The sequence below is a fragment of the Felis catus genome, chromosome A2 (genome assembly GCF_018350175.1).
Source record: "Felis catus isolate Fca126 chromosome A2, F.catus_Fca126_mat1.0, whole genome shotgun sequence".
NCBI lineage: Eukaryota > Metazoa > Chordata > Mammalia > Carnivora > Felidae > Felis > Felis catus.
Window position 1 is genome coordinate 18247344 of NC_058369.1, and position 27131 is coordinate 18274474.

General features: G+C 40.8%; 1 protein-coding gene across 7 annotated transcripts in view; it reads right to left on the reverse strand.

Annotated features, from left to right (window-relative positions):
* The window catches only part of QRICH1 (glutamine rich 1), a 51477-nt gene that overhangs the window by 10171 nt on the left and 14175 nt on the right, over positions 1-27131 (reverse strand). For all 7 annotated transcript variants that reach the window (XM_023248679.2, XM_023248672.2, XM_023248678.2 and 4 more), the window contains 3 exons: positions 8351-9388; positions 1812-1989; positions 1023-1177 (listed from right to left, as the gene is read on the reverse strand). In XM_023248679.2, coding sequence (XP_023104447.1) covers positions 1023-1177; positions 1812-1989; positions 8351-9388 — 1371 coding nt within the window. The remainder of the gene's footprint in view (positions 1-1022; positions 1178-1811; positions 1990-8350; positions 9389-27131) is intronic.

Sequence of the window (27131 nt, forward strand, 5' to 3'; positions counted from 1 at the left end):
TAAACACTGTATCACTACCTCTCCCTACCTGTTTCTACTTCCTTAACAAACCAACACAACAGGTCAAAAATGTCCAGCATGTGACGCTTCCACAGCACACTTCAAATCATGTGAAATGACTCTCACAACACTCTAGAGAGTAGGGTCAAAGGGGCAGACTTTGTGAATACTATTTCTCCCAGATAAGGCACTGTCTTGTGGTAGCAAAAAAACAATACAGGCTCTGGGGCCAGCCTCTTATTAGCTATAGTGTAAGTTAAATAACTCATCTGAATATTTCAACTTTTGGGGCTCAGTTTCTTTGTAAATGGAAAGGACTGTGCCAGCCTTCTAGGACTAGGGAGAGCATGGAATGAAACAGAGCATGTAAAGCAATCCACTCAGTGCCCTGGGTGACTGGGAAGAAAGAGGAACAAACTGGGGGGCAGACTTTTCTCAGGCCCAGGCAACAGGGTGGTCCCAACCAGCAAGTGCTTGCATCATACCGTGGGTTTCTCCACAAGAGCATTCACACACTAAGAAATCCGCCTTTGTTCTCTTAAACTGCCAGTTCTAAGACAAGTTTCCCTGTTATGTTTCACGTTAGATGTCCTGAAAGGCCAACTACAGCTGTATATTCTAGCTAGACTCTCGAATAATTATTCTGTGTTAATGCAGGGAACAATGAGAAAATGGCCTGAATGTTAGCACCAGATTTTATTTTGGATAAATTACTCTTATGCAAACCATGTGTTTACTTTCAATGAAAAGTGTTATATACAAATCCTTTGTGATTAAAAAGTTTTAATATACCAAACATTTTAACAAAAATTTCTCTAGATGACAGAATTACATATGATGTCTATTTTATTTTTTTGAAGTGAACACGTTAGGTCTTTTGCAATTTTAAAAGATGCACATTTAAAAACTTATTATATAGTTGAAAGAAAACTTCCCTATAATCACTTGCTCATCATTTTACTAATTTGAGTAACCAGCAAATACCAAATGCTCAAACATGTTCCTGCGAAGTTGTTTCCTACCTTTTGAATACACAGGAAAATATAGTAGAGCACATCTGGATCATAGGGTTCACCTTCTCCATTTCGAGCTTCTCTTGTCATTAGACAGAGCCCATAATTCAACTCAGCCACAGCAGAAGAGATGAGATCTTCCTGGAATCGAAGCAGTTGGCGCCCTGCAACACAAGCCAAAGGTAACCCCCAAAGGTGAATGGGAGGGGATCTTGATAACAGTAATCTCTTCACAGGTTGCTCAGATCCCCAGAAGGAGGGCTCAGAGAAGACACTGATCATCAGGGTGCTAAGACGGAAATGGTCACCTGTATCTAAGGTCAGAATTGGCCCACTAAGATAGTAATCCTGTATGCCCTGTTTACACCAAGGCTTTCCTTCCCACAATCCTTCCCACCACACATACCCCCGAAGTTATTAGGGCCAAGACATGAAAGCAAAAACAAACCCCCCCAAAATCCACACTTTAAGAAGAAGAATACGAACATATTGCTAAGGAAGAAGGCCCTTGAGCACACTCACTGGTCCTATCTCCTTCCAGAATTTACTCTGCCCAGATCTGCTAGGTTGACTCCAGAAATCCATGTGTACAAAAATGTCTGGTTTTGGGCAAACACCATAAATCCTGCTCATTACCAGCTTGTTGCTGGTCTTGAATTTAGCATACTATTTCAGATGGTGATCCCTAACCCCCAGAGCCAAGCGACACCACTTTTCTGCCATTTTGTCCTCCAGCTGCTTTCATACCACTGCATTTTAGACAGAGTCCACCCTCCTCTCTCCTTCACAAACACTCACTCCCAATGGGTGCCAGTCTGTTCTGAGCATCCTTCTCTAACTCAGCATTCTTGGTCTGGGCCCAGTTTTTCCATACTTCAAGCCCTTCTTCTGGTTTCAGAGAATTTGGAAGCAGAAGTTCTGGGGAAGGCTGTGGCTGTGACTGTGGTTCAACTTCAGCAACCTGGACAGTCTGAGCCTATGAGAGAGAAACCATCAAAATGTGTCAATATTGTTTTCCATCAGGCCCTTCCACAATACTGTTAGAAAAATGTTACCTGTGGTTTTTGTTTTTTTATTAAAAACAACAAAAAAACCAAAAAACAACTTTCTTCTACTTGTCCTACTTCCAAAAAATTTTGTGGAGTTCTACTCCTTACCCCAGGGACAGCTAAGGCTACTGCAGTGCCTCTCAGCTCTGGCTGGACTTTTGAATCTCTGAATTACAAAAAACAGTATCTGGGCTCCACCCAGGATCTTTTTTTTTTTTTTAATTTACAGTAACCTTTGTTTTCATTGATATTTCATTTAACATAATTTCAAAGAAGATCTGTGCTGTAAGATGAGCCAAACAACAGAAACCCTAAAGCTCCTAAGAGATTTTTTTCACACTGTTCTGAGTAGGACATGAGGTTTTGGGGTCCCCAATGTTGATACTTAACATTTTAAAATTTTTTATTATTTTTTTATTTTTTATTTAAAAAAAATTTTTTTTTCAACATTTATTTTTGGGACAGAGAGAGACAGAGCATGAATGGGGGAGGGGCAGAGAGGGAGGGAGACAGAATCGGAAACAGGCTCCAGGCTCTGAGCCATCAGCCCAGAGCCCGACGCGGGGCTCGAACTCACGGACCGCGAGATCGTGACCTGGCTGAAGTCGGACGCTTAACCGACTGCGCCACCCAGGCACCCAATTTTTTTAAAGAATGTATTTATTTTTTAAATTTATATCCAAGTTAGTTAGCAATAGTGCAACAATGATTTCAGGAGTAGATTGATACCTAACATTTTACCTCTTGAGATTTTACCAATAGATACAGAAAGAAAAGAGAACATCAATACACAAGAATTAAACTGTAATAAGAAGCTCTTGGGTTACATACCATCCACCTTCTTAAGGCTGTAATGATAATGAAGGATTTCTTCTTCTGGAAAGTTCAATGTCATTTTTTGTTTTGTTTTGTTTTTTAAGTAAAATGTCACAATATGTGAAAATGTTGCACTTGCTTCTCTTAATACGCTAAAAATGGTGGAAGTTTTTAAGTTCTTCATGAGTCCAAGCTGGGTCATGACTACTACTTCTGGGGATACTTCTGGGGTCTATTCAACACACTAATTCCAAGTTTGGCAACCATCAGCAAAATGACCTGCAATTAAGCCCACAGACGTCTTCCAGAGTGGCAGAATCTTATTCCCATAATGTCAGCTAAGGTTCCAGAGGTGGCTAGGAAAACCCAAATGTTCCCTGGATCCTGAGACAGATGATAAGCACCCAGGCCTGCAAAACTACTGAAAAGAAGACCAGCAGCCAGTGACGGGACACTACCTGCTTTTGCACAGCCAATGATCCTACCAGAAGCAACAAGTGCTGCGTTGCCAAAGCCAATCCAGTGTAAAGGCACTCGAACTGCTTTTCCATTGGTCTGCACCAGTTGACAAGGCATACAAGCCTTGAGGCCCCAGAATCTTTTTAAACACATTAATCTTTCAAAAACCTTCTCACATAAAAAGGCCATTCTAAAGTTCAGTCATTTCTCAGAACTACTGGCCCAAAGCACAGCTTGTCAAACTATAAAGTGCAAACAAATCACTTAAGGATTTTATTAAAGTGCAGATTCTGATTTGAAAGGTCTCAGGTGGGACCTGAGATTCTGCATTTCTAACAAGTTCCCAAGTGAGGGAGCTGGTTTGCAGAACACACTTTGAATACCAAGTGTCCAGAGTAGTGACCATTAAACTTTTGGGTGCACTTTAAAAACTTCTGGGCTGTTTTTAGAAAATACCCATGACTGGGCCTTATCCTTGCAGATTATGATTTAATTGGTCTGAGGGGGGGGTCTGCCACCAGTACTTTTAAAAGCTCCCAGGTGATTCTCATATCCAGTCATGGGTGAAAATCATCCTTTTTTAAAAAAAAGGAAAGTACAACAAACAAGTTATGTTCTCTCCCCTGCAACTGTAAGATGAGAGGATTAACACTGAAGGATCTATATGGCTTCTCTAGCTATATATAAGGTTGGTTTTCTCCCCACCATATTCCTTCTCAATAATACTGCTCTATTTCCTAAGGACATTTTTGAAGACAAGAGGCACTACTCTACCTTCCTGCCTCCAAAGGAAGTCATCCCATCCCATCCTCAATGGTCTAACAGCCAAGCCATGCACACAAAGGGGCAGAGAAATGTCCATGAGCCTCAATCACAATCCTCATTTTGGACAGGATAGATAGCATCATAGATACCAAGCATAGATTCTTGAGTCTCACTCACTTGTCTATATTCTAAACAAATTCCTTTGAGCCATTCATCATGCCAGGGCCTACCCAAAGGGCTAAGCAATGTCAAATTATTCAAACTGAAGGCAAAATAATTTATATACGACACATTAATCTGCTTGTCAATGAATAAAAATAAAAACTCTCCTTCCTGTCTCTGCTCAATTAAACAAGGAGATAAAACAGTATCAGTGCAAAGTTCTTAAATGTTTGTCAACCCAGGAACTCCACTGTAGACACGCTTCCCAGTTCAACTACCAATCTCCTTGGTGAGTCTTAACCACTTTTCCAGTTTGGATTTCCATGTTTGTGGAAATGATTGCTAACTATGCACCTCCAAGCTAAACATCCCCTTAATATACCCACGGGGTACTATATATGTTTCCAAGTGAACATCTTACAACCAACCACCTCAAACTAATATCTACAGAGAGAACTCAGCATCTTCCCCATCCAAAACTATTCTCCTCAGAGTTCCCTCCCTACCTTGTTCAACGGCAACACCATCTACCCAAGCTGCAAAATCTAGTAGGAGTCTGAATAGGTAAGTAGGTGGGTGCCAGGGCATGTGGGGCAGTACTTTGCTTCTGGTTTTTAGACAGGTGCCCTTCACCCACTAATGTAACATTCCCAAGCATCTTGACAGTAAACTTCTACATCTGTCTAAATGTCAGTGGGTAGGGGTGGTAGTGATCCCAACCAGGATGAAAACTACTGATGTAAGTGGGGCCTTATATACTGTGGTGTAGAGTTTTCCTATTTATAATGGAGTCCTTGGAGAGTTTTAAGCTGAGAAGTGACACAATCTTACATTTTAAGAAAATTATTCTTGCTGATTTATGGAGAATGGATTGAAGAGCGAAGGTACTGGTGGCCTGGACTAGGATGGTGACAGTGGAGAGAATTTAAGAAATTCTGAAAAGTGTGGTGGCAGAACCAAAGTGGCTTCTTGAGAAACTGGCTGTGAGAGTAAGGGAAAGGAGACTCAAGGATGATTCTTGGGTTTCTGGTTTAAACAAATGGGTGGAGGATGGTACCACTTTCTGAGAGGGAAAGTTTTTTTTTTTTTTTTAACAGTACATGTATGTATGTATGTATGTATGTATGTATGTATGTGTCTATCTTTAAGTAAACTCTATACCCAATGTGGGGCTCAAACTCAACCTCAAGATCAAGAGTTGCATGCTCTACTGACTGAGCCAGCCAGGTGCCCAGAGGAGAAGTTTTGACAGTGGTAGAGGTGATGCTAATGAAAAGCTGAGATATCCTCAGTAAATCCAAGGAAATGAAAAACAGGCTGCTGGATGTGTGCGAAAGGTTCTAAGGGGAAAGGCATGGTCTAGAGATAAAGATCTGCGTCAATGCAGCACAGGCTCTGGGCTCCAGAGCCAGTCTTTCCAGGGCTAAAGCCCAACTCTGCTAAATACTAATCCTGGCTCTGGTCTTACTGGTTTAATCTGTGTCTCAGTTTCGTCCTCTGTAAAATAGTGGTACACACCTCATGAAGTTGATGTGAGAATTAAATGAGTTAATATGTGTAACACTGAAATAGTGCCTGGCAGACAGTGTCAGTGACTATCCTCTTCATGGCACCAGCCATCTAGAGGGTGCTGAAAACCATGGCCATGGACAGAAATCCCTTAGGGAGAAAAGAAGGCCAGTACTGAGCTCTGAGGAACATCTACATGTATGGTTTAGACAGAGCCACCAGCAAACTCTTCTGAGAAGGAAAAAGAACCAGTAGGGGTAGGAGGAAAAACCACACCAGAAGAGAATTCCAGGAAGACAGGTATGATCTGTTGTTTAATATGTTGCTGTGAGATAAAAACAGACATGCCTCTTAAATCTGGCCAAAAAGAGGTCACTAATAACCTTAACAAGAGCAGACTCAACTGAAGAGAAAACCTTTTAGAAGGGAGAGTCGGCTTGCGCAGATAATGCTTTTGAGAACTCTGGGAATAAAGCACAGTGGAGAAACAGGGCAATAGATGGAGGTGCATATGAGCTCAAGGGAGGGCGGTTTCACCATAAATCTGGTTTTAAAGTGGGTTGATAAGAGAACTTACATAAAGGGTATGGCAGGTGAAGGACCACAACACTTTGTCATCAGCTCTCCTTAGGGTTCAACTCACATCACAATTATCTTCCCCACAGGCTGTGAGTACTCCAAGGGCAGAGACTCTCTATTCATATTTGTTCCCCAGCACATAGCACTAAGCCTAATAAGGAAGGCAGAGGGATGTCTGTGGTATAAATGGATGAACTCATCTTTCCTGCATGATGGGTATTCTTCTCAATTTTTCCTTTTCCGGTAATACCTGATATACATTCCTGTTAAGACTTTCCCAAAGGAAACATTGCCCCTGAAGAATACAGGCCTACTAAAATGAACTCCAGAAAAGATCTTCCGATACAGGGTCCAGAAGTCCAAAGTACAAATTAAAGAGGATTGGCTTGCGAACTGGACCATGAGGCCCAAGAAAGCTGAGAGCCTGATGTCCTCCATACTGGTGAGCAATAGCTGAGTGCAGAGCTACATCACAATACTCCAGGCTGGTCTCTTCTACATGCAATTAATTCTACACATCTGTACTTGACTCTTCTTGTTATCACAACTTTTAGGATTCTGGAAAAATTTCCCACCAAAGATCAGATCAAACTCAACTCTTCACTTTGGGAAGATAAATCCTTTGCCTCCCATGCCAACTCCTCTCCCATAGTTCCCCTCTCATGTTGCACTAGGCCATGTCCCTTCTGTCCATCCCTGGTTCTGTATTCATGCTGCTTCACTCTGGTCAGTTGAACCTATAAACTAGAGATCAAATACCACTTTTTTCCACAAAGATGCCTCTGCTGACTTTTTAACCTAGGATAGTTTCTGAATACCAAGTTTATTTTTGTGTGTCGAGCACACAGCACACTTGATTATGCTGCCTTATATTCAAAAAATAGAAATCATACATTCTTACTCCAAAACTGGACTGGAAGCTACCTGAAGCAATGACTCTGTCTTGCTCAACTTCTAGGCCTGACAGCTGGATATTTAATAGGTCCTTAGCAAACTCACCTAAGTTAATATATTATCTATGAAACCACTTGGTCAGCCCTTTGCTTAACCAATTACATATGGCCTGAGTTTCTGAGTATGGGCGCTGTTTGTTCCAGCTCCCTTGCATACATTCCCAGGAGTCCGTGAGACACACTGCCTTCAGCAGTCCCATGAGACGAGAGTCCCTAAAGTTTACTAACAGTCTTAAGGAATAAATTTATCCATACCTCTGTGGTATCCTTAAAAAAATGTAACAATTAGAAAACATAAAAGAATCAAGCAATTTTAAAGTTGAAATTTCAACAGGGTTCTATTATTGTAACTTTTCTGTAAGTCTAAAATTATTTCAAAATAAAAGTTAAAATTTTTTTTCAATATAGTTTCCATAACAAAATTAACCAAAGCTTGACTATTGTTAAATACCTTTGGGAAATCACATTGCAGTGGTGGCTCATCTGACACTCCCAAAGGTTATCACTTTTAACAGGCCCTCTGGAAAGTGTTTTTGATCATCTAATTCACCTACATTGTGTCCACAGATGATAACTAAAAAGGAATAATTTCACAGCCTCTCTGCTGTGATGAGTTTACAGTCTAGTGCATACAGTCTAGTGAAAACTAGTTTTCATCTAGTGGATGAAAGTCTAGATCCATTCGTTTGTAATGCAGAAAGTAGCTTATTAAATGCAGATTAACACTTAGTGTGTCCCCTTAGTCTTTACCTTGAACTTTACTCTTAAGAGATTATAAAGAAGCACCTGAAGCATCTACCCCCCAAAGCAGTTATTGATCGTTTCATCTACCTCCAGTTACCAGGACAGAACTCCTGCTCACTGCATAGCTTCACCTGCTTCTATTCCCCCTCCCCAACCTCAACCAAAATATAAATATTATATATTACTGCAAGACCAACATCGTTGCAGTAAATAAGCCAGAGGTGCTGGAGGTTACCAGGAAAGTTCTGTGTTGCCCTGGGCCCCAGGGGAGCAGGCTGCCCTACAGAGAAGTCTCACTTACTGAACAAGTAACCTGGAGCTGCTGCTGCTGCTGCTGCGGTGGTGGCGGTGGTGTCTGTTCCTGGGGGGTTTGTTGTTGTGGCTGCTGCTGGGGGTCCCATATGTGGACAGTCTGAGCTGTATTCTGGTATGTGCCTGCCACAGCCTGCACAGCCACTGGAATGTGGATGTTGCCATTCATGAACTGTGCTGGAAAGAGAGAGTTTGCAAGGGTCTGCACTACCTCTTCGTGTGAGTTTTTCACTACAGACGTGGTGCCCACCATCTTCTCCTTGTCATCCTCCAGCTTTACAGCTGCCAGGGCCGTGGGTGAGCCACTGACGTGAACTGCATTGTAGGCTTCCTGGGGAATGGCAATGTGGGTAATGCTCTGCTGTTGAGGATCCCCACGGGGCTGGGCAGAGTAAACAGGGATGGTCCAGGTTTCTCCTGTAGGGCTAGTAATGGTCCCAGTGGCACTATACAGGTGGGCACTGTCTACTGTCAGTAAGTCTGGCCTCAAAGAAACATAACTCTGTTGCTGGCCCTGTGGAATGGCCAGCACAGTAGCCACCGGCTGCCCTGAGATGGCATAGGACACAGTGATGGGCATGTCCACTTTGCGTTTCTTCACTGGCTGGAGGACACTGGCTGTGCCAACCCGTCGCTCCCCTTCCCGGGGTGAGCCCTGCTGAGACGGTGGTGGGGAAAGGGCACCCACGGTCTGGATTTGGATCTGCTGACCCCCAGCAAGAGACTGGCCGGCCACCAGCTGAGCCTGGATCTGCTGATGTGGGATGTGCTCCTCTGGGATCTCTGCAGCCTGGATCTGCTGGGCCGCCTGCACGTGCTGCACCTGGATCTGGGCTGCCTGCAGCTGCGAGGGGCTGGGGCTCTGCAGAGACGGGGTCTGGATGGAGGGGGCTGCCGGCTGTGGTGCTTGGCCTTGGATCTGCACCTGGACCTGGATGGGCTGCTCAGCAGGCTGGTGAACGGTGAGCTGCGGGGAGAGCTGCTGAGCCGAGACCTGCTGCGGAGACTGCTGTACCTGCACCTGTACCTGCAGCGACAAGATTCACCAGTGAGTGAACCAGGCAACATTAAGAATTCAGCCCCAAAAGGAAGAGATCTCAGGGAGAGGCCCTAGGTAATGTGAGGAGAAGGGGCTTCTTTGGAAGACCCAAGGCTTCTTTGGAGACCATAACCCCCAAAACCATGTGCATAATTCTCCAGCATCACACAGCATTCAGAGCAACAATTAGCTACCAGAGCAAGTAAGACTATCAACTTGGATCTCTGAAGAAAATATCAGAACTTCTGCTTATGTTTTAATTATTGTTTTAAGGTGTGACCCCACCCCTTTGTTTTTGCAGATTGGTATAGTACAAGTAGATAGTTTATAAAAATATATTTTGATGTATGATCAAAAACAGTTTATCCATGGGGTGAGTAATAAAAAGTGTGGGGACAGGGGCACCTGGGTGGCTCAGTCAGTTAAGCATTGGGCTTTGGCTCAGATCATGACCTCGTGGTTCATGGGTTCAAGCCCTGCATTGGAGTCTTTGCTGACAGCTCAGAGCCTGGAGCCTGCTTCGGATTCTGTGTCTCCTTCTCTCTCTGCCCTTCCCTCACTAGCACGCTCTCAAAAATAAGTAAACAACAAAAAAATATATACTAAAAAAATAGTCTGGTGGGGACCAATGTTCTAAAGGGTCAGCAAGACAAGTACATTTTACAGGCATGCAATTCTCAACCCAGGATCAAAACTACTCCCACCACAGACTAGCGGAAAACACAGTAGAGACAAAACTCTTGAATTTGGAGAGATCTCCCAATATTGCTATTAAAATGTAGGCACTGATAAATAATTTCTTAAGATATCTTTTTTTTTTAATGTTTATTTACTTCTGAGAAAGAGAGAGAGAGAGTGCAAGTGGTGAAGGGGCAGAGAGAGAGGGATACACAGAATCCGAAGTAGGCTCCAGGCTCTGAGCTGTCCACATAGAGCCTGATGCAGAGTTTGAACTCACGAACTGCGAGATCATGACCTGAGCCTAAGTTGGACGCTTAAGCGGCTGAGCCAACCAGGCACCCGTTAAGTAAGGTATCTTCAAAAAAGAAGCATTAAACAAACCCACAAGATTCCTGACAATTTAATCTAAGGAAGGTTACTATATCCTCCTTCTGATTTCTGATAATGCAGTTCATTTCTTATTGCTGTTACCTCAGCATACAAAGCAGCATGAAAAGATGCCTTGTATAGCCTGTAGTTAAAAAAGAAAGAAAGAAAGAAAGAAAGAAAGAAAGAAAGAAAGAAAGAAAGGAAGGAAGGAAGAAAGAAAGAAAAAGATATTTCCTTCAGACACACATATCTAAACTCTAAACACTGGTAGGAAGGTAGAAAGGAAGGCAGATGAGAGATTTTATCTATCTAATAAAAGAAGGGGACACATTGGGGTGCCTGGGTGGCTCAGTCGGTTAAGCGGCAGACTTCGGCTCAGGTCATGATCTCGCAGTTCGTGAGTTCAAGCCCCGCGTTGGGCTCTGTGCTGACAGCTCAGAGCCTGGAGCCTGTTTCAGATTCTGTGTCTCCCCCTCTCTCTGACCCTCCCCTGTTCATGCTCTGTCCCTCCCTGTCTCAAAAATAAATAAAATGTTAAAAAAAATTTTTTTTAAAGAAGGAGACACATCACAAAAATAATCAAGCATGGTGCTAGGACAACTGGCTATCCATATGAAAACAATGAAGTTGCATCTCTTAATTATTTCATACACAAAAAAATTAAAAAGGATCTGAACAAACATTTCTCCAGAGAAATGCAAATGGACAATAAGCCAATGAAAAGTTGGTCAACATCATTAGTTACAAGGAAATGCAAATCAGAACCACAATAAGATGCCACTTGAAAGCCATTAAGATGGCTATAATTAAAAAAAGACCGAACTACTGGGACCTCATCAAAATAAAAAGCTTCTGCACAGCTTAGGAAACAATCAGCAAAACTAAAAGGCAACCGACAGAATGGGAGAAGATATTTGCAAATGACATATCAGATAAAGGGTTAGTATCTAAAATCTATAAAGAACTTCTCAAACTCAACACCCAAAAAACAAATAATCCAGTGAAGAAATGGGCAAAAAACATGAATAGACACTTCTCCAAAGAAGACATCCAGATGGCCATGGAAATGGCACATGAAAAAATGCTCAACATCATTTATCATCAGGGAAATACAAATCAAAACCACAATGAGATACCACCTACACCTGTCAGAATGGCTAACATTAACAGCTCAGGCAACAACAGATGTTGGCGAGGATGCGGAGAAAGAGGATCTCTTTTGCATTGTTGGCGGGAATGCAAGCTGGCGCAGCCACTCTGGAAAACAGTATGGAGGTTCCTCAAAAAACTAAAAACAGAACTACCCTACGACCCAGCAATTGCACTACTAGGTTTTTATCCACGGGATACAGGTGTGCTGTTTTGAAGGGACACATGCACCCTCATTTTTATAGCAGCACAATCAACAACAGCCAAAGTATGGAGCCCAAATGGCCATCGATGGATGAATGGATAAAGAAGATGTGGTATATATATACAATGGAGTATTACTCAGCAATCAAAAAGAATGAAATCTTGCCATTTGCAACTACGTGGATGGAACTGGAGGGTACTGTGCTGAGTGAAATTAGTCACAGAAAGACAAAAATCATGACTTCACCCATATGAGGACTTTAAGAGACAAAACAGATGAACATAAGGGAAGGGAAACAAAAATAATATAAAAACAGGGAGGGGGACAAAACAGAAGAGACTCATAAATATGGAGAACTGAGGGTTATGGGAAGGGATGTGGGAGGGGGAATGGCCTAAATGGGTAAGGGGCACTAAGGCATCTACTCCTGCAATCATTGTTGCACTATATGCTAATTTGGATGTAAATTTTAAAAAATAAAAGATAAAGTTAAAAAATAATAAAAAAAGAAAATAATACATAGAGTTTTTATTCTCAATAAATAAATATTTGATTAAAAAAAAAAGACTGACAATAACAAGGGTTGACAGGGATGTAAAAAAATTGGAATCCTCATATACTGCCAGGAGGAGCGTAAAATTGGTACAGCTGCTTTGGAAAACAGTCTAGCAGTTTCTCAAAAAGTTAAACATACCTATGACAAAGATATGAAAAACCCACAGGACCCAGCAATTCCACTCCTAGGTATATACCTAAGAGGAATGAAAACTATGTCCACATAAAAATGTAGATACAAATGTTTATAGTAGCGTTATTCCTAATAGCTTAAAAGCAGAAACAACCCAAATGTTCATAAATTGATCAATTAAAAATATATTTGGTATTTCCATAGAACAGGGTATTATTTAGCAACAAAAAGGAATGAATGAAACTTTGGTACAACTTAGATAAACCTAGTGAAAACACTATGCTAGCGGCACCTGGGTGGCTCAGTTAGGCATTCGACTCTTGATTTTGGCTCAGGTCATGATCTCATGGTTCATGAAATCAAGACCCGAGTAAGGCTTTGTGCTGACAGTGTGAAGCCTGCTTGGGATTCCCCAACCCCCCTCTCTCTCTGCCCCTCCCCTGCTCTCTCTCAAATAAACATTAAAAAAAAATTATGTTAAGGGAAGTCAGTCACAAAGACTAATGATTATCTAAGAGCACAGGATTGGGGAAAATATAAAGGGGTAATGGGTACAGGGTTTCTTTTTGGGGTTGATAAAAATGTTCTAAAATTGGTTGCAGAACTCTGTGGGTAGATTTAAAAACTGCTGAATTATATACTTTATTTTTTTTAATTAATTATTTTTATGTTTATTCATTTTTGAAAGACAGAGAGAGACAGAGCACAAGCAGGGGTGGGGCGGAGACAGAGGGGGACACACAATCTGAAGCAGGCCCCAGGCTCTGAGCTGTCAGCACAGAGCCTGACGCGGGGCTCGAACTCACGAACTGTGAGATCATGACCTAAGCCAAAGTCGGAAGGTCAACTGACTGAGCCACCCAAACGCCCCTGAATTATATACTTTAAATAGGTGAATTATATGAGAATTAGATTTCAGTAAAGCCATTACTAATTAAAAAGATAAGCAAGGAGGTTATGTAAAGGGCATAATAGACCTTGAAGTCAGACTTGAACTTGAATTGCTGGTATACTTTCCTAGCTGTGATTCCCCTTAGATGTAATATAAAGGGGGAGAACACCTAACTCCCTAGAGTTGTAATGAGCATAAAATAATATTTACCAATATACAGTAGGTGCTCAAAAAGGAGGTTTCCTTCCTTATAAGCATTATTTCTTCTTTGTAGACTTTGTTTTGAGAGAGAGGGTGTGAGCAGAGGAGAGGCAGAGTTAGAATCCCAAGCAGGCTCCATGCTATCAGCATGGAGCCCAATGTGGGGCTTGATCCCACAACCGTGAAATCAAGAGTCTGATAAGCATTATTTCTTTACACCAGTGAGTCTCAAAATATAGCTTCCAGGCCAACAGCATCAGTACCCAGGCACTTTTAGAAATACAAATTCTCAGGTCCCACCTCAGAACTACTGAATCAGAAACTCTGGGGAACAAGCCTAGCAATCTATCTTAACAAGTTTTCCAGTTGACTGATGAAGGCTCATGTTTAGAACCAGTGCTTTACATCAAGGACATAAAGGAAACTATGAAACCAATTACTATAGAAGCTTTTTTGGTACTGGGATCCTCTTAAAAAATTATTGAGGACCCCCACTAGCTTTTGATTACATGGATATAGATGTTGATATCTACTGTATTAGAAATTAAAACTAGGGCACCTGGGTGGCTTAGGTGCTTAAGCATCTGGCTCTTGGTTTTGGCTGAGGTCATGATCTTGTGGTTCATGGGTTTGAGTGCCACATCGGGCTCTGTGCTGACAGTGCGGAGCCTGCCTGGAATTCTGTCTGTCTCTCTCTGGCTCACTCTCTCTCTCAAAAATTAATAAGTAAACCTTAAAAAAAAAGTCCCTTGATGTGGCAAACCTCATTTAAAAAAAAAAACTAAAAAAAAAAAAACTAGGATATCACACAAACCAATCTTGTTAACATAAATAACACATGCCTATGAAAAGACATACCTAGGTTTATTGTGCTCCCCCCACACAATATAGGTTTTTTTTTTTTTTTTAATGTTTATTTATTTGAGACAGAGAGAGCACCAGCAGGGAAGGGGCAGAGAGAGAGGGAAAGAATCGAAGCCCTGACCTGGGGTTTGAACTCAAACTATGAGCTCATGACCCAGACTGAAATCAAGAGTTGGATACTTAACCAACTGAGCCACCCAGGTGCCCCTTTTATCATTATATTTTTTATAGTGATCTGTTGAGATCTTTGATGTTACTAAGTTACTTGTTATAATTGGGGACCAATGAACCTTGCTCATATAAGACCACAGCAAACTTAATTGATAAATGTGCATGTTCTAACAGCTCCACCAACAGGCCTCCTTATTTCCAGAGACAAAATATTGAAATTAGGCCAATTAAAAACAACAGCTTCTAAGTGTTTAAGTGAAAATAAGAGTCATTTCCAAAAGCTAGAAATGACTAAACTTAGTGAGAAAGGTATGTCAAAAGCCAAGGCAGGCCAAAAGCTAGGCCTCTTGTGCCAAACAGTTAGTGAAGCTGTGAATGCAAAGGAAAACTTCTTGAAGGAAATTAAGTGTTACTCCAGGGAGCACATGAATGATGAGAACACCAACTTTATTGCTAAAAGGAGAAAGTTTAAGTCAGCCAAAGACTAATTCAGAGCAAGACCCCAACTCTCTTCAATTCTACAAAGGCTGAGAGAGAGGGGAGGAACCTGCAGAAGAAAAGTCTGAAGCTAGCGGAGGTTGGCTCATGAGACGTTTAAGCTGTCTCCATAATGTAACAGTGTAAGGTGAAACAGCTGATGTAGAAGCTACAGCAAATTATATAGAAGATCTAGTTAAGGTAATTAATGAAAGTGGCTATACGAAACAACAGATTTTCAATGTAGATAAAACAGTCTTATATTTGAAGATGCCATCTAGGACTTTCATAGCTGCAGAGGAGAAATCAATGCCTGGCTTCAAAGCCTCAAAGAATAGGCTGACATTGTGTTAGGGGCTTATGCAGCTGGGTAACTTTATGGTGAAACTGAAGTTCACTTATTATTCCAAAGGTCCTAGGGCTAAGGCCCTTAGGATTTATGCTAAGTTTACTTTGTTTGTACTCTATACATAGAAAAACAAAGCCTGGATGATAGCACATCTGTTTAACGTGGCTTACTGAATAATTCTAAGCCCAGTGTTGAGACCTACTGCTCACAAAAAAAAGGTTCTTTTCAAAATATTACTGCTCCCTGACAATGCATGTGGTCATTCAATAGTTCTTAAATTTTTTTTAAAAAATGTTTATTATTTTTGACAGAGAGAGAGAGAGAGAGAGAGAGAGAGAGAGAGAGAGAGACAGAGCATGAGCAGGGGAGGGGCAGAGAGAGAGGGAGACGCAGAATCCAAAGCAGGCTCCAGGCTCCTAGCTGTCAGCACAGAGCCCGACGCAGGGCTCAAACTCAGACCATGAGATCACGAGCTGAGTCGAAACCAAGAGTTGGATGCTTAACTGACTGAGCCATTCAGGTGCCCCAGCAATAAAGTATTTTTAAATTAAGATATGTATACTCTTTTTTTTAAGACATAATGCTGTTACATACTTAACAGACTACAGTTTAGTCTGAACAACTTCTATATGCACTGAGAAACCAAGTCATTTGACTCACTTTAGTGCGATATTCACTCTATTGCAGTAGTCTAGAACTGAATTTGCAGTATCTTTGAAGTATGCACGTATTTGCCAAAAATTTTTTTTATAAGAGTTGCATTTTTTACATTTTTTGCAACTTGCTTTAATGGCTGACTTAATTGAAGACAGCTGGATTCTATTTGCTTCTGCATTCCATCTGTTGTGTATACATCACATGTGGCATCTAAAAAACTCCACTGTACATTCATAAGAAAATGAGAATGAAAAAGGCAGGTAATATCTCAGTATTCTAATAAAAACAGCTTTGATTTTAAGAAGTCCTGCAAGGGTACTGGGGATGACCAATCTTGAACCACCCTTTAAGAACCACTACTACAGGGGTGCCTGGGAGGCTCAGTGGGTTAAGTGTCTGACTTCAGCTCAGGTCATGATCTCACAGTTTGTGGGTTTGAGCCCTATTGTTGGGCTCTGTGTGGACAGCTCAGAGCCTGGAGCCTGCTTCAGATTCTGTGTCTCCACCCCCCCGCCCCTCCCTGCTAGTGCTCTTTCAAAAATGAACATTAAAAAACAAAAACAAAAAAAACTACTATAAGGGCGCCTGCATGATTCAGATGTTAAGCATCTGACTTTCACTCAAGTCATGATCTCATGGTTTGTGAGTTCGAGTCTCACATCGGGTGAGCTCGAGCCCACTTTGGTGGGTGAGCCCTGCTTCTGATTCTCTCTGCCTCTCACTCACTTGCACCCTCTCTCTCAAAAACAAACAAACAAAAAAACCCCCACTACTATAGAGTTAATTACATAGTACACTTTATAATTGTTATTACCTCCTTAAAAATGAAAAATTTTTAATCTGGTTATCACTAAATTATAGCTCATATGCTTCATAATTTTACTGTATCTCTTTTAATGGATTTTTTTAAGAAACCATTTATCAACATTCAAACTTCCAAAAGAATCAGAAACAAGTTATCACAATTACTATGGAAATAGTATGGAATCAGAACTGGGGTGGGGGGAGGATCTACTCCTCACTCCAGAATAAACCAGCCCAAGTAATCTGATGCCATTTTAGATACAAAGTAGCTAGAATTTAAAATTAGAGGAGTAAGAGCTAAGAGGTATAGCACTTTGTGACATTTCTTTACCAATGTCAACATATTGAGTAAGAAATCATACATTTTGTTTATAACCTTCAATAACTATCAAAGGTCAATAAGAATTAAATGTTATTTTTATTACCTCCCTTCCAATTTTTATTCATATAAAAACATAACTTTATTTTTTTAATAAAAAAAATGAAATTTTACTCAAAGAAGAGGAAACAGAACTGAAGTGAAGGAGGAGGAGAAAAAGAAAAAAAACCTAAGGAAGACATTCAGAAGTTGGTATTGTGATTCACTAGTTGCTCTATGTTTCTTAACAGGTTTACCTATAATTTTCAAGATTATATTTAGATCAATTGTCTCGAAAAAATTACAGATAACTACAGAAAAAATATATATATATAATAAGAAGGCATTTTTAAACTTAAGCCTAGATTTAAGATGATTCACAAGAGGTACAAAAAGGAAAACTATCATCTCTAAGCCTAGCATATCCTAGAAAAGTTACATATCAAATAGGAGAGGGGGGACATTACTAGGGGCATGAATTTGGTTTTATTGTTTCAAAAACCACTGTTTCTCACCTCTCAATCCCTCATGAATCACACCATGTTTTAGGTCCCCGCACATTTAAATTATTCAACCTTATTGGGGCACCTAGGTGGCTCAGTTGGTTAAGCATCCATCCTCTGCTCAGGTCACGAACTCAAGGTGTGTGAGTTCAAGCCCCACATTGGGCTCTCTGGTGTCAGTATGGAGCCTGCTTCAGATCCTCTGCCTCCCCTCTTTCTGGCCCTCCCCCTCTCATGTTCCTTCTCTCTTTCTCTCTCTCTCAAAAATAAACCTAAATTTTTTTTTAAATTATTCAACCTTCTCATTTGGCTCCCTACCTTCTCCAGAGTTTCTAATTGCCTTTTTTTTTTTCCAGTTGATCAGAAGAGACACTTAAAATAACTATACTTCTGAGCTCTTGACCACATAATATGTACCCCACTACTACTTTCTTCTTGAGCATTCTGACTTTCTATTTCAACCTGGACAGACTGCTTTCTGGCTCTTCTGTATGGCTACCACACTGCAATCAGATCTCAATTCTGAGTTGGTTCTACCATTTATTTTATTTTCGTGACTTTTCTTAGATTCTTTATTTCATTGAGTATACTATCAATTAAGTTTTTCAGAAAGTATGTCTAAATGTGGTCTGCAGAGCAGCACATTCAACATCAACCTGGAAATTTGTTAGAAATGAAAATTCTCTGGAAATGAAAACATTATGCCAAAGAGATATCTGCACTCCCATGTTTAGAGCATTATTTACAATAAACAAAGACATGAAAATGAATGAAGTGTCTGAACAGATGGATGAAAAAGTTATGGAATATATAAAAAATGGGATTTTACTAAGCCATAAGAAAGGAAATTCTGCCATTTGTGACAACATAGATGGACTTTCTAGGGCTTTATGCTAAGTGAAATAAGTCAGAGAAAGGCAAATACTACACAATCTCAAAATCCAAACAAAAAAGGAACAAACCCATGGGGGCAAAAAAAGAGATTAGATTTGTGGTTACCAAAAGCAGTGAGTGGGGAAAGGAGGAAGAACAGGATGAATGTGGTCAAAAGGTACAAACTCCAAGTTATAAGATATGCTAGGGATATAATAAACAATTGGATGGATGACTGTAGCTAACAATGCTGTATGATACAGAGGAAAGTTAGCAGAGTAAATCCTAAGAGTTCTCATCACAAAGAAAAAAATTTATCTTTTCATCTATATCAGATGATGGATGTTAACTAAACTTATTTCGTGATATACTTAAGTCAAATCATTAAACTGTAGACTTAAACTTATATAGTGCTATATGTCAAATACATCTCAATAAAATTGGGGGGAAAGTGCAAATTCTCAGAACTGACTCCAGTCCTACACTCAAGCAGAATTCAGGGGTTGGGAGGGGTGGGGGAAACAGCCATTTCCATTTTAAGAAACTTTTCAGGTGATTCTAATGCACCCTGAAGTTTGATAACCACTAGTCTAGAAATTTTATTGGACCTCATTTGTCAATGTTATTAGTTTGTAGATGGTTAATCTTCCTTTTCCTCAGTGTTCAGAACCTAAGTAATCCAGAGCTCAACCCAACATTAAGACTAAGTATTCCAATCAAGAAACAACGAGAAACCATGAAGTAATGCATGTATTACCTCAATTAGGAATCTTTTCTTCCAATCACTGAAACTAAACAAACAAACATCTAATACCATTTCTTGATTTTTTTTTGTTTTCTTTCCAGCTAAAATGTAAAACCAAGATTTCATTTAAAGGAGAATCGGGGTCCTGGGTGGCTAAATTGGTTGAGTGTCCATGTCTTGGTTTCAGGTCAGGTCATGATCTCACGGTTTGTGAGTTCAAGCCCTGCATCAGGCTCTGTGCTGACAGCACAGAACATATTTAGGATTCTCTCTCTCTTCCTCTCTGTCTGCTCCTCCCCCACTCATGCTTGCTCTCTCAAAATAAATACTTTAAAAAAGAAAAAAAAAGAAGAATAAACTGGGGCACCTGTGTAGCTCAGTCAGTTAAGCATCGAACTTCAGCTCAGGTCATGATCTTGCAGTTCATGAGTTCCAGCCCCACCTGGGGCTCTCTGCTGTCAGCACAGAGCACACTTCAGGTCCTCTGCCCAACCCGCCCCCCCCCCCCCTTTGCCCCTACCCCACTCACATGTACATGCTCTTGCTCTCTAAAAAATAAACATTAAAAAAATATTTAAAGGAGAATAAACTCAGTGAGTGTGTCAGGTCAATTTCCAAATTCCACCTTATAAACGATTTTAAACTTTTTTTTTTTTTTTTAAGTTTACTTATTTTTGAGAGAGCAAACAGGGAAGGGGCAGAGAGAGAGGAAGATAAACCCAAGGAGGCTCTGCCCTGTCAGCAGATTGGCAGCACAGAGCCCGTCGCTTAACTGACTGAGCCCCCCAGGTGTCCCCTCATGAACAATTTTATTTCCACAAGAAAGAATAATTCTTCTCTTACATTTCTCTGAAGCTCCACTGGTCCAATACCCATTAGTTACATGTAGTTGCCAATCACTTGAGATATTCAAACTATGATGTGCTACAAATCAGGTGCTACAAGTACAAAACATAACCAGATTTCAAGGATTTGTATCAAAGAAGGGCAAAACAGTTTATCAGTAATATTATACTGATCACATATTGAAAAACTATATTAGATTAAATAAAATGTGATTAAAAAAATCAATTTCACCTCTTGTATTCCCTTTAGAAAAGAGGCTACTAGGGGTGCCTGGCAGTCAGAAGACCATGCTACTCTTGATCGCAGGGTTACGAGTTCAAACCCCACACTGGGTGTAGGGATTACTTAAAAAAAAAAAAAAAAAAAAAAAAGAGAGAGGCTACTAGAAAACTTACAACGACGTATGTGGCTCACATTCCATTTCATGTTCTGAGTCTTACTGAGGAGGGATGGTTAAGGACAGTGCTCAGTGTGCTGGCAGAAGACCAGACTAGGTGAGGAATCGTACATCTAGGACCAAACCTTTTAACAACTAGTCTAGCAAAACTTTAGGGACCTTGATAGAATTTCACTGTTCAAATAACACTCTTCTGAAAACTAGTAGTCTTTACCCAAGTATTAAACATTTGCTAAACTCTGTTTTTTTAAATGTTTTTTAATGTTTTAAAATTTTTAATGTTCATTTTTGAGAGAGAGGGAGAGAGAGACAGACAGAGTATGAGCAGGAGGGGCAGAGAGAGGGAGACACAGAATCCGAGGCAGGCTCCAGGTTCTGAGCTGTCAGCACAGAGGCTGATGCGGGGCTTGAAATCACAAACTGTGAGATCAGGACCCGAGCCGAAGTCGGACACTTAACCAACTGGGCCACCCAGGTGCTCCTGCCAAACTCTTATGATATAAATGAACTTAGAAATATGGTAGGGAAGAGATTTAACTGTGGGCAAAAGGCTGGATATGAAGGGGCAGAAAAGGCAGCAATAAATGGGTCACCAATCCAATCAGGATCCCAATCAGCCCACAAAGTGCCTGTGAGAGAATAGCTGATGGTAGTCTTGTTTTTGGCTGCAAAACCATGTTTGGAGAACACATCATATTATGAGCACTGCCTCTCAAGGCAGAAGCCAGAATCACTGTCCCAACATCCTCTTCTGCAGCTAGAATGCAGGCATATGACCAAAGCTTCCCAAATTAGACACACTGTATGAAATTTGGACTCAGAGGGGAACAACATGAGGAAGCAGGAACCACAACCTCCATTTTCTGGTAAGAGTGGAGGAATATGGCAGAAATGGAGCAGGATGGCATAGATCCCAATGAGAGACTGTGGTAGGGCAAGGACCTGGGCCCAGGGGTATGGCAGAAGGTCTCTGCCAGAACAGGCCTGCAATGTGACCTGAGTCCTATTCCTGGATGCACAGCCTCCAAGACCCATTCTCTGGCCCTCCCGTAAATTCCCTGAGTTAACAGCTATCCTTTAATCAATTTTTTCTGAATAAATGAGGGGGATGAGGGGGAATGCTGTCTGATATTTGTAACTAAAAACCAATACCCAGATGGATACAGAAAATATCACATCAAGTTGAAAACTTTAAAATAGTATTTTTACCTTGGGAAAGAGGGTTGTTTAGAAGGTTATCAGAGATTTGAACTGCATTTGTAACAGTTTACGTATTAAAAGAAAAAAGGGATAAAAATGACATATTACCAACAGTGTGGGAATCTTATTTATAAATGTTTGGATACTTTTCAAAACTCTAAAAGGCAACGGGGGCCATAGGTAGGAATGGCATTAATGAGAAGTGGAAGAAGAAAACAAAAGCAACTATTATTTATTTACCGAGGATTACTATGTGCCAATGTGCTTATAACCTAGTATTTTATGTAATCCTCAAAGTAACTACAATATGAATTCTTTTTATTTTCAAGATATAGATAAGGAAATGGACTCTATGTGGTTAAATCACTTGCCTAAGATGACACACATCTAAAGTAGCAGAGGCAGACCAGATTCTTCTGTCTCAGAGTCAAGTCTGGCTCTTAATTAACTTTCCTCATTCTCAGTAGCTCACACTACGATGAGGGGTTAGGGACCATCCAGCATGGAGGAAATGTGCAACAAGAAGAAAAAGAGGAAGAGGGACAAAAGTTCAAATGACAAACGGGGAAGAGTTGCACTTTGAGCCACTGAAGCCTTGAGATCTTGACTTCTAACACCAGAAGAAGCAAGTGATGAGAGGTCTCTTTCCCCAGAGTATCCTTCACTTGTGAGGCCAGTTTGACCAACCAGACTTGTATGAAGCCTCAGTTCCTGCCCTGTAGGAACTGAGAAGGGCAGAGAAGAAACAAGCAGTTCTATGGGTGCTAAGTGAAACCCAACACCTGCGATTCACCATCAGAAGGCCTTCTCTCTGGCACATGCATTTAACCTCAAGTGGATGCTTTAGGAAGCACCCAACTCAAGAGGGCTCTTGAAAGGGAAGATCCAAATGAATCCCCGTCACCTAGCTCAGGCCAATCTACCAGGAACAGGAAAATTGGGGTCTTTTCTAGTATTGTACACACTGTCAAGGCTCTTACATGGGAGCTCTTGTTTTTGCCTTCAGAAGGTACTTCCTTAACTTAAATAGATGTAGGGTACTGTTATGTAATAAGAAATACATATTTTGGTCTCTCTGGTTCCTGGCTGGAACTCCTAAAACCTTCGTTAATTTCCTAAGTGATAATAAAAGTGCCAGGAGCATCATGTATTCTAAGGATGTATTCATGCATTCAACTCTTAGAGGGCTCCTGGATGGAGGCTGGTCACTGGTAAGACCAAACCATGATTAAAGTTTGGTACCTTCAGGGGCGCCTGGGTGGCTCAGTTGGTTAAGTGGTGGACTTCAGCTCAGGTCATGATACCGCGGTTCATGGTTCTAGCCCCATGTTGGGCTCTGTGCTGACAGCTCAAAGCCTGGAGCCTACTTTCGATTCTGTGTCTCCCTCTCTCTGCCCCTCGCCCACTCATGGTCTGTCTCTCTCTCAAAAATAAATAAAACGTTAAAAAAAATTAAAAAAACAAAAAAAAACAAAAACAAAAACAAAACAAAGTTTGGTTGGGGCGCCTGGGTGGCTCAGTCGGTTAAGCGTCCAACTTCAGCTCAGAGCTGTGCTGACAGCTCAGAGCCTGGAGCCTGCTTTGGATTCTGTGTCTCCCTCTGTCTCAAAAATAAATAAAAACATTAAAGAAAAAAAAATTTTTTTTAATTATTTTTTATGTTTATTTTTGACAGAGAGACAGAGCAATAGCTAGGGAGGGGCAGAGAGAGAGGGAGACACAGAATCTGAAACAGGCTCCAGGCTCTGAGCTTGTCAGCACAGAGCCCGATGCAGGGCTCGAACTCACAGACCGTGAGATCTTGACCTGAGCCACCCAGGTGCCCCCGCCAAAAAAACTTTTTTAAATAAATAAAAACAGAGCTTGGTATTTCAGCCCATGCTCCACTCTGTAAAGAAGAGGGGCTAGAAATTGATTTTCTAATGGATCATACCCATGTGCTGTAGGCTCCATAAAAATCCCAAAAGTATGGGGGGTTCAGGGAACTGTGTGTCAATGAATACATTCACATGCCAGGAGGGTGGTACACCCAAACTCCAAAGGGACAGAGGCCCCTCTATGTCTTTATTCTGTTCATTTGTATCCTCTATTGTATCATTTATTATATAATATTCCAGGAAACATGTTTCCCTGAGTTCTGCCAGTTGTTCTAACAAATTATGAAACCTAAGGAGGGGTAGGGAGAACCCCAACTGATAGATGATCAATCAGAAGTACAGTAACCTAGGACATGTGATTGGTGTCTGAGCTGGGGGGATGTTTTGTGGAATTGATCCCTTAACTTGTGGGACCTGATGCTAATTCCAAGTAGACAGCATCAGACTGAATTACAGGACAGCCAGCTGGTGTCAGAGAATTGGGAAATGTGGGAAAAGCCACACTTTTGGTAGTCTGAAGTGTGAATGTGTTAGTAGTAAGGGAACACAGTGAGACTTATTCAGATAGCTACTCTTCTAATTAACATGTACCTCTGTCTCCCACCAATTCACTAAAACTGTTTTAAGAATGTAATTACTTTGTTTTTTTATTTTTTATTTTTATTTTTTTATTATTATTTTTTTTAATGTTTATTTATTTTTGAGGCAGAGAGAGACAGAGCATGAACGGGGGAGGTTCAGAGAGAGGGGGAGACACAGAATCCGAAGAAGGCTCCAGGCTCTGAGCTGTCAGCACAGAGCCCGACGTGGGGCTTGAACTCACGGACTGTGAGATCGTGACCTGAGCCGAAGTCGGCCGCTCAACCGACTGAGCCACCCAGGCGCCCCAAGAATGTAATTACTTTGTATACATACAACAAGGTATGTGTTGCACAGATTAAGTCAGAGGATAAAGGCAACTCTCTGAGGTGATGACAGATGTTTTTTAAAAGGCAATCTAATTTTGCCATAATTTAAAAAAAAGCAATCTAGAAAACAGCCTGAGCTCTCAAGACAGTAAATTGTTTTAAATATCATTAATATATACTTAATTTTTAATTTTTCTTACTGTTTATTTTGAGAGAGTGGAGCAGGGACAGAGAGGGAAAGAGAATCTCAAGTAAGAATGCCAAGCATGGAGCCTGTCGGTGAGGCTCGATCTCACAACTGTGAGATCATGACCTGAGCCGAAATCAAGAGTTGGATACTTAACTGACTGAACCACCCAGGCACCTGACATAATTTTTTATTATCAAAAGGATTAGGTTGAGACACAATATAGTTGACCCTTGAACAACTTGGGTTTGAACAGCATGGGTCCACTTATATGCAGATTTTTTTCAATAAATGCACTATAGTACTGAAAATGTATTTTTTCTTCCTTATGGTTTTCTTTATAACACTTTCTCTAGCTTGTTTTAAGAATACAGTATATAATACATACACCATATAAAATACATATTAATTGACTACTAAGGTTATCGGTAAGGCTTCTGGGTCCACAGTAAACAATTAAGTTTTGGGGGAGTCAAAAATTATAAGATTTTCAACTGTGCAAGGGATCAACATCCCTAACCCCATGTTGTTCATGAGTCAACTGTACTATGAAGCAAAGAGCCTTTTCACCCGTGAATTGAGAAAGGCAGGTCTGTTCAGTACATACACATGTCACCTCTCTAGCCTCATCCATTCTTTCAGTGCACTCTAGTTACACCAGCTTTTTTGCCATTTTTTAAATAAGCAGGCTTCAGGCTTTCGGATTTGGAATGCTCTTTCCTAAGATAATCACGTGGCTCATCTGCCAACTCTCCTTGGTCTTAACTCAAATGTCAAGAGCACATTGGGGCTTACCCTGGTTACCTCCATCTGCTTTTTTTTCACTCCTCTGCATTATCACTATATAACAAGATTTTTCTTATCTTACGTACCATCTATCTCCTTCCAGCTATAATGTATATGCTCCTGTATACAGGGAGCTTTCTGTCGGCTCACTACTGTACCCAAGCATCTAGAGTAAAGGACTTTACAAATAAAAAGACATTAAGATGTTTGGGATAGGGAAGAAAAGGTTAAGAACTATTGCTCTGTACATACAAGTTCAAAGCAAAATATTCTCAAACAACACTTTTCTTTCATTAGAAAAGCAGTTCATGTTTAATGAAAAATTCAAGCTCTCAGGGCATCTGGGTGGCTTAGTCAGTTAAGCACCTGATTCTTGATTTCAGCCCGGGTAATGATCTCACAGTTCGCAGGTTCGAGCCCTACATTGGGCTATGTGCGGACAGTGCAGGGCGGCTTGGGATTCTCTCTCTCTCTCTCTCTGCCCCTCAGCTGTACACATGAGCACATTCTCTCTCTCAAAAATAAACTAAAAAATAAAAACAAAAAATAAAAAATTCAAGTTATCCTCCTTAGCAACCCACTCCCCAGCCCAGTTACTGTTTTGAACTTTACTACTATTATTCAAGGACCATGACATTCTACATGTTAAAAATCAGTGATACTAAACCGGTTTTGACACTCAGCAATCTGTTACACATCTTACCCTGTCAATAGGCAAAGATCTACCTCATTCTTCTGACTGCACAGGACACACTACAATTGTACCATTATTCACCATTTCCCTTATTTAGTGACTTGTTTCTAGTGTTACTACTATTATAAGCAGTGCAGCAGTGAATATCCTTGTATACACATGTTATCTGTGAACACAAATGCAAAGCCAATGGTATGCATACTTAAAAAAAAATTTTGTAAGTATTGCCAAAATCACTTTCAAGAAAATTACACTAATTTATCCTCTCATACCCTTGCCACCCTGGGTGCAATCTTTATAAATGTTACCCTACCTAATAAATGAAATATGGCATTTCACATTTATTATTTATTTAAAATGTTTACTGCTTTATTTTGAGAGGGAGAGACCATGAGCAGGGAAGGAGCAGAGAATCCCAAGCAGGCTCTGCACTGTCAGCGCAGAGCCCAAGGCAGGGCTCCATCTCATGAACCACAAGGTCATGACCTACATCGAAATCAAGAGTTGGACACTCAACTGACTGAGCCACCCAGGCACCCCTGGTATTTCACTTTTAAAATTTGTACTTCCTGGAGCACCTGGGTGGCTCAGTCGGTTGAGTGGCTGACTTTAGCTCAGGTCATGATCTCTCGGTTCAGGAGTTTAGGTCCCACATCGGGTTCTGTGCTGACAGTTCAGAGCCCTAGGCCTGCTTTGGATTCTGTGTCTCCTTCTCTCTGCCCCTCCCTGGCTCACACTCCTTCTCTCCCAAAAAAAATAAACGTTAAAGAAACATCTTCTGATATGCTTATTAGCACTACTTGTATTCTTCTTCTATGAATTGTCTTATATCCTTTGTTCATTTTTTTTA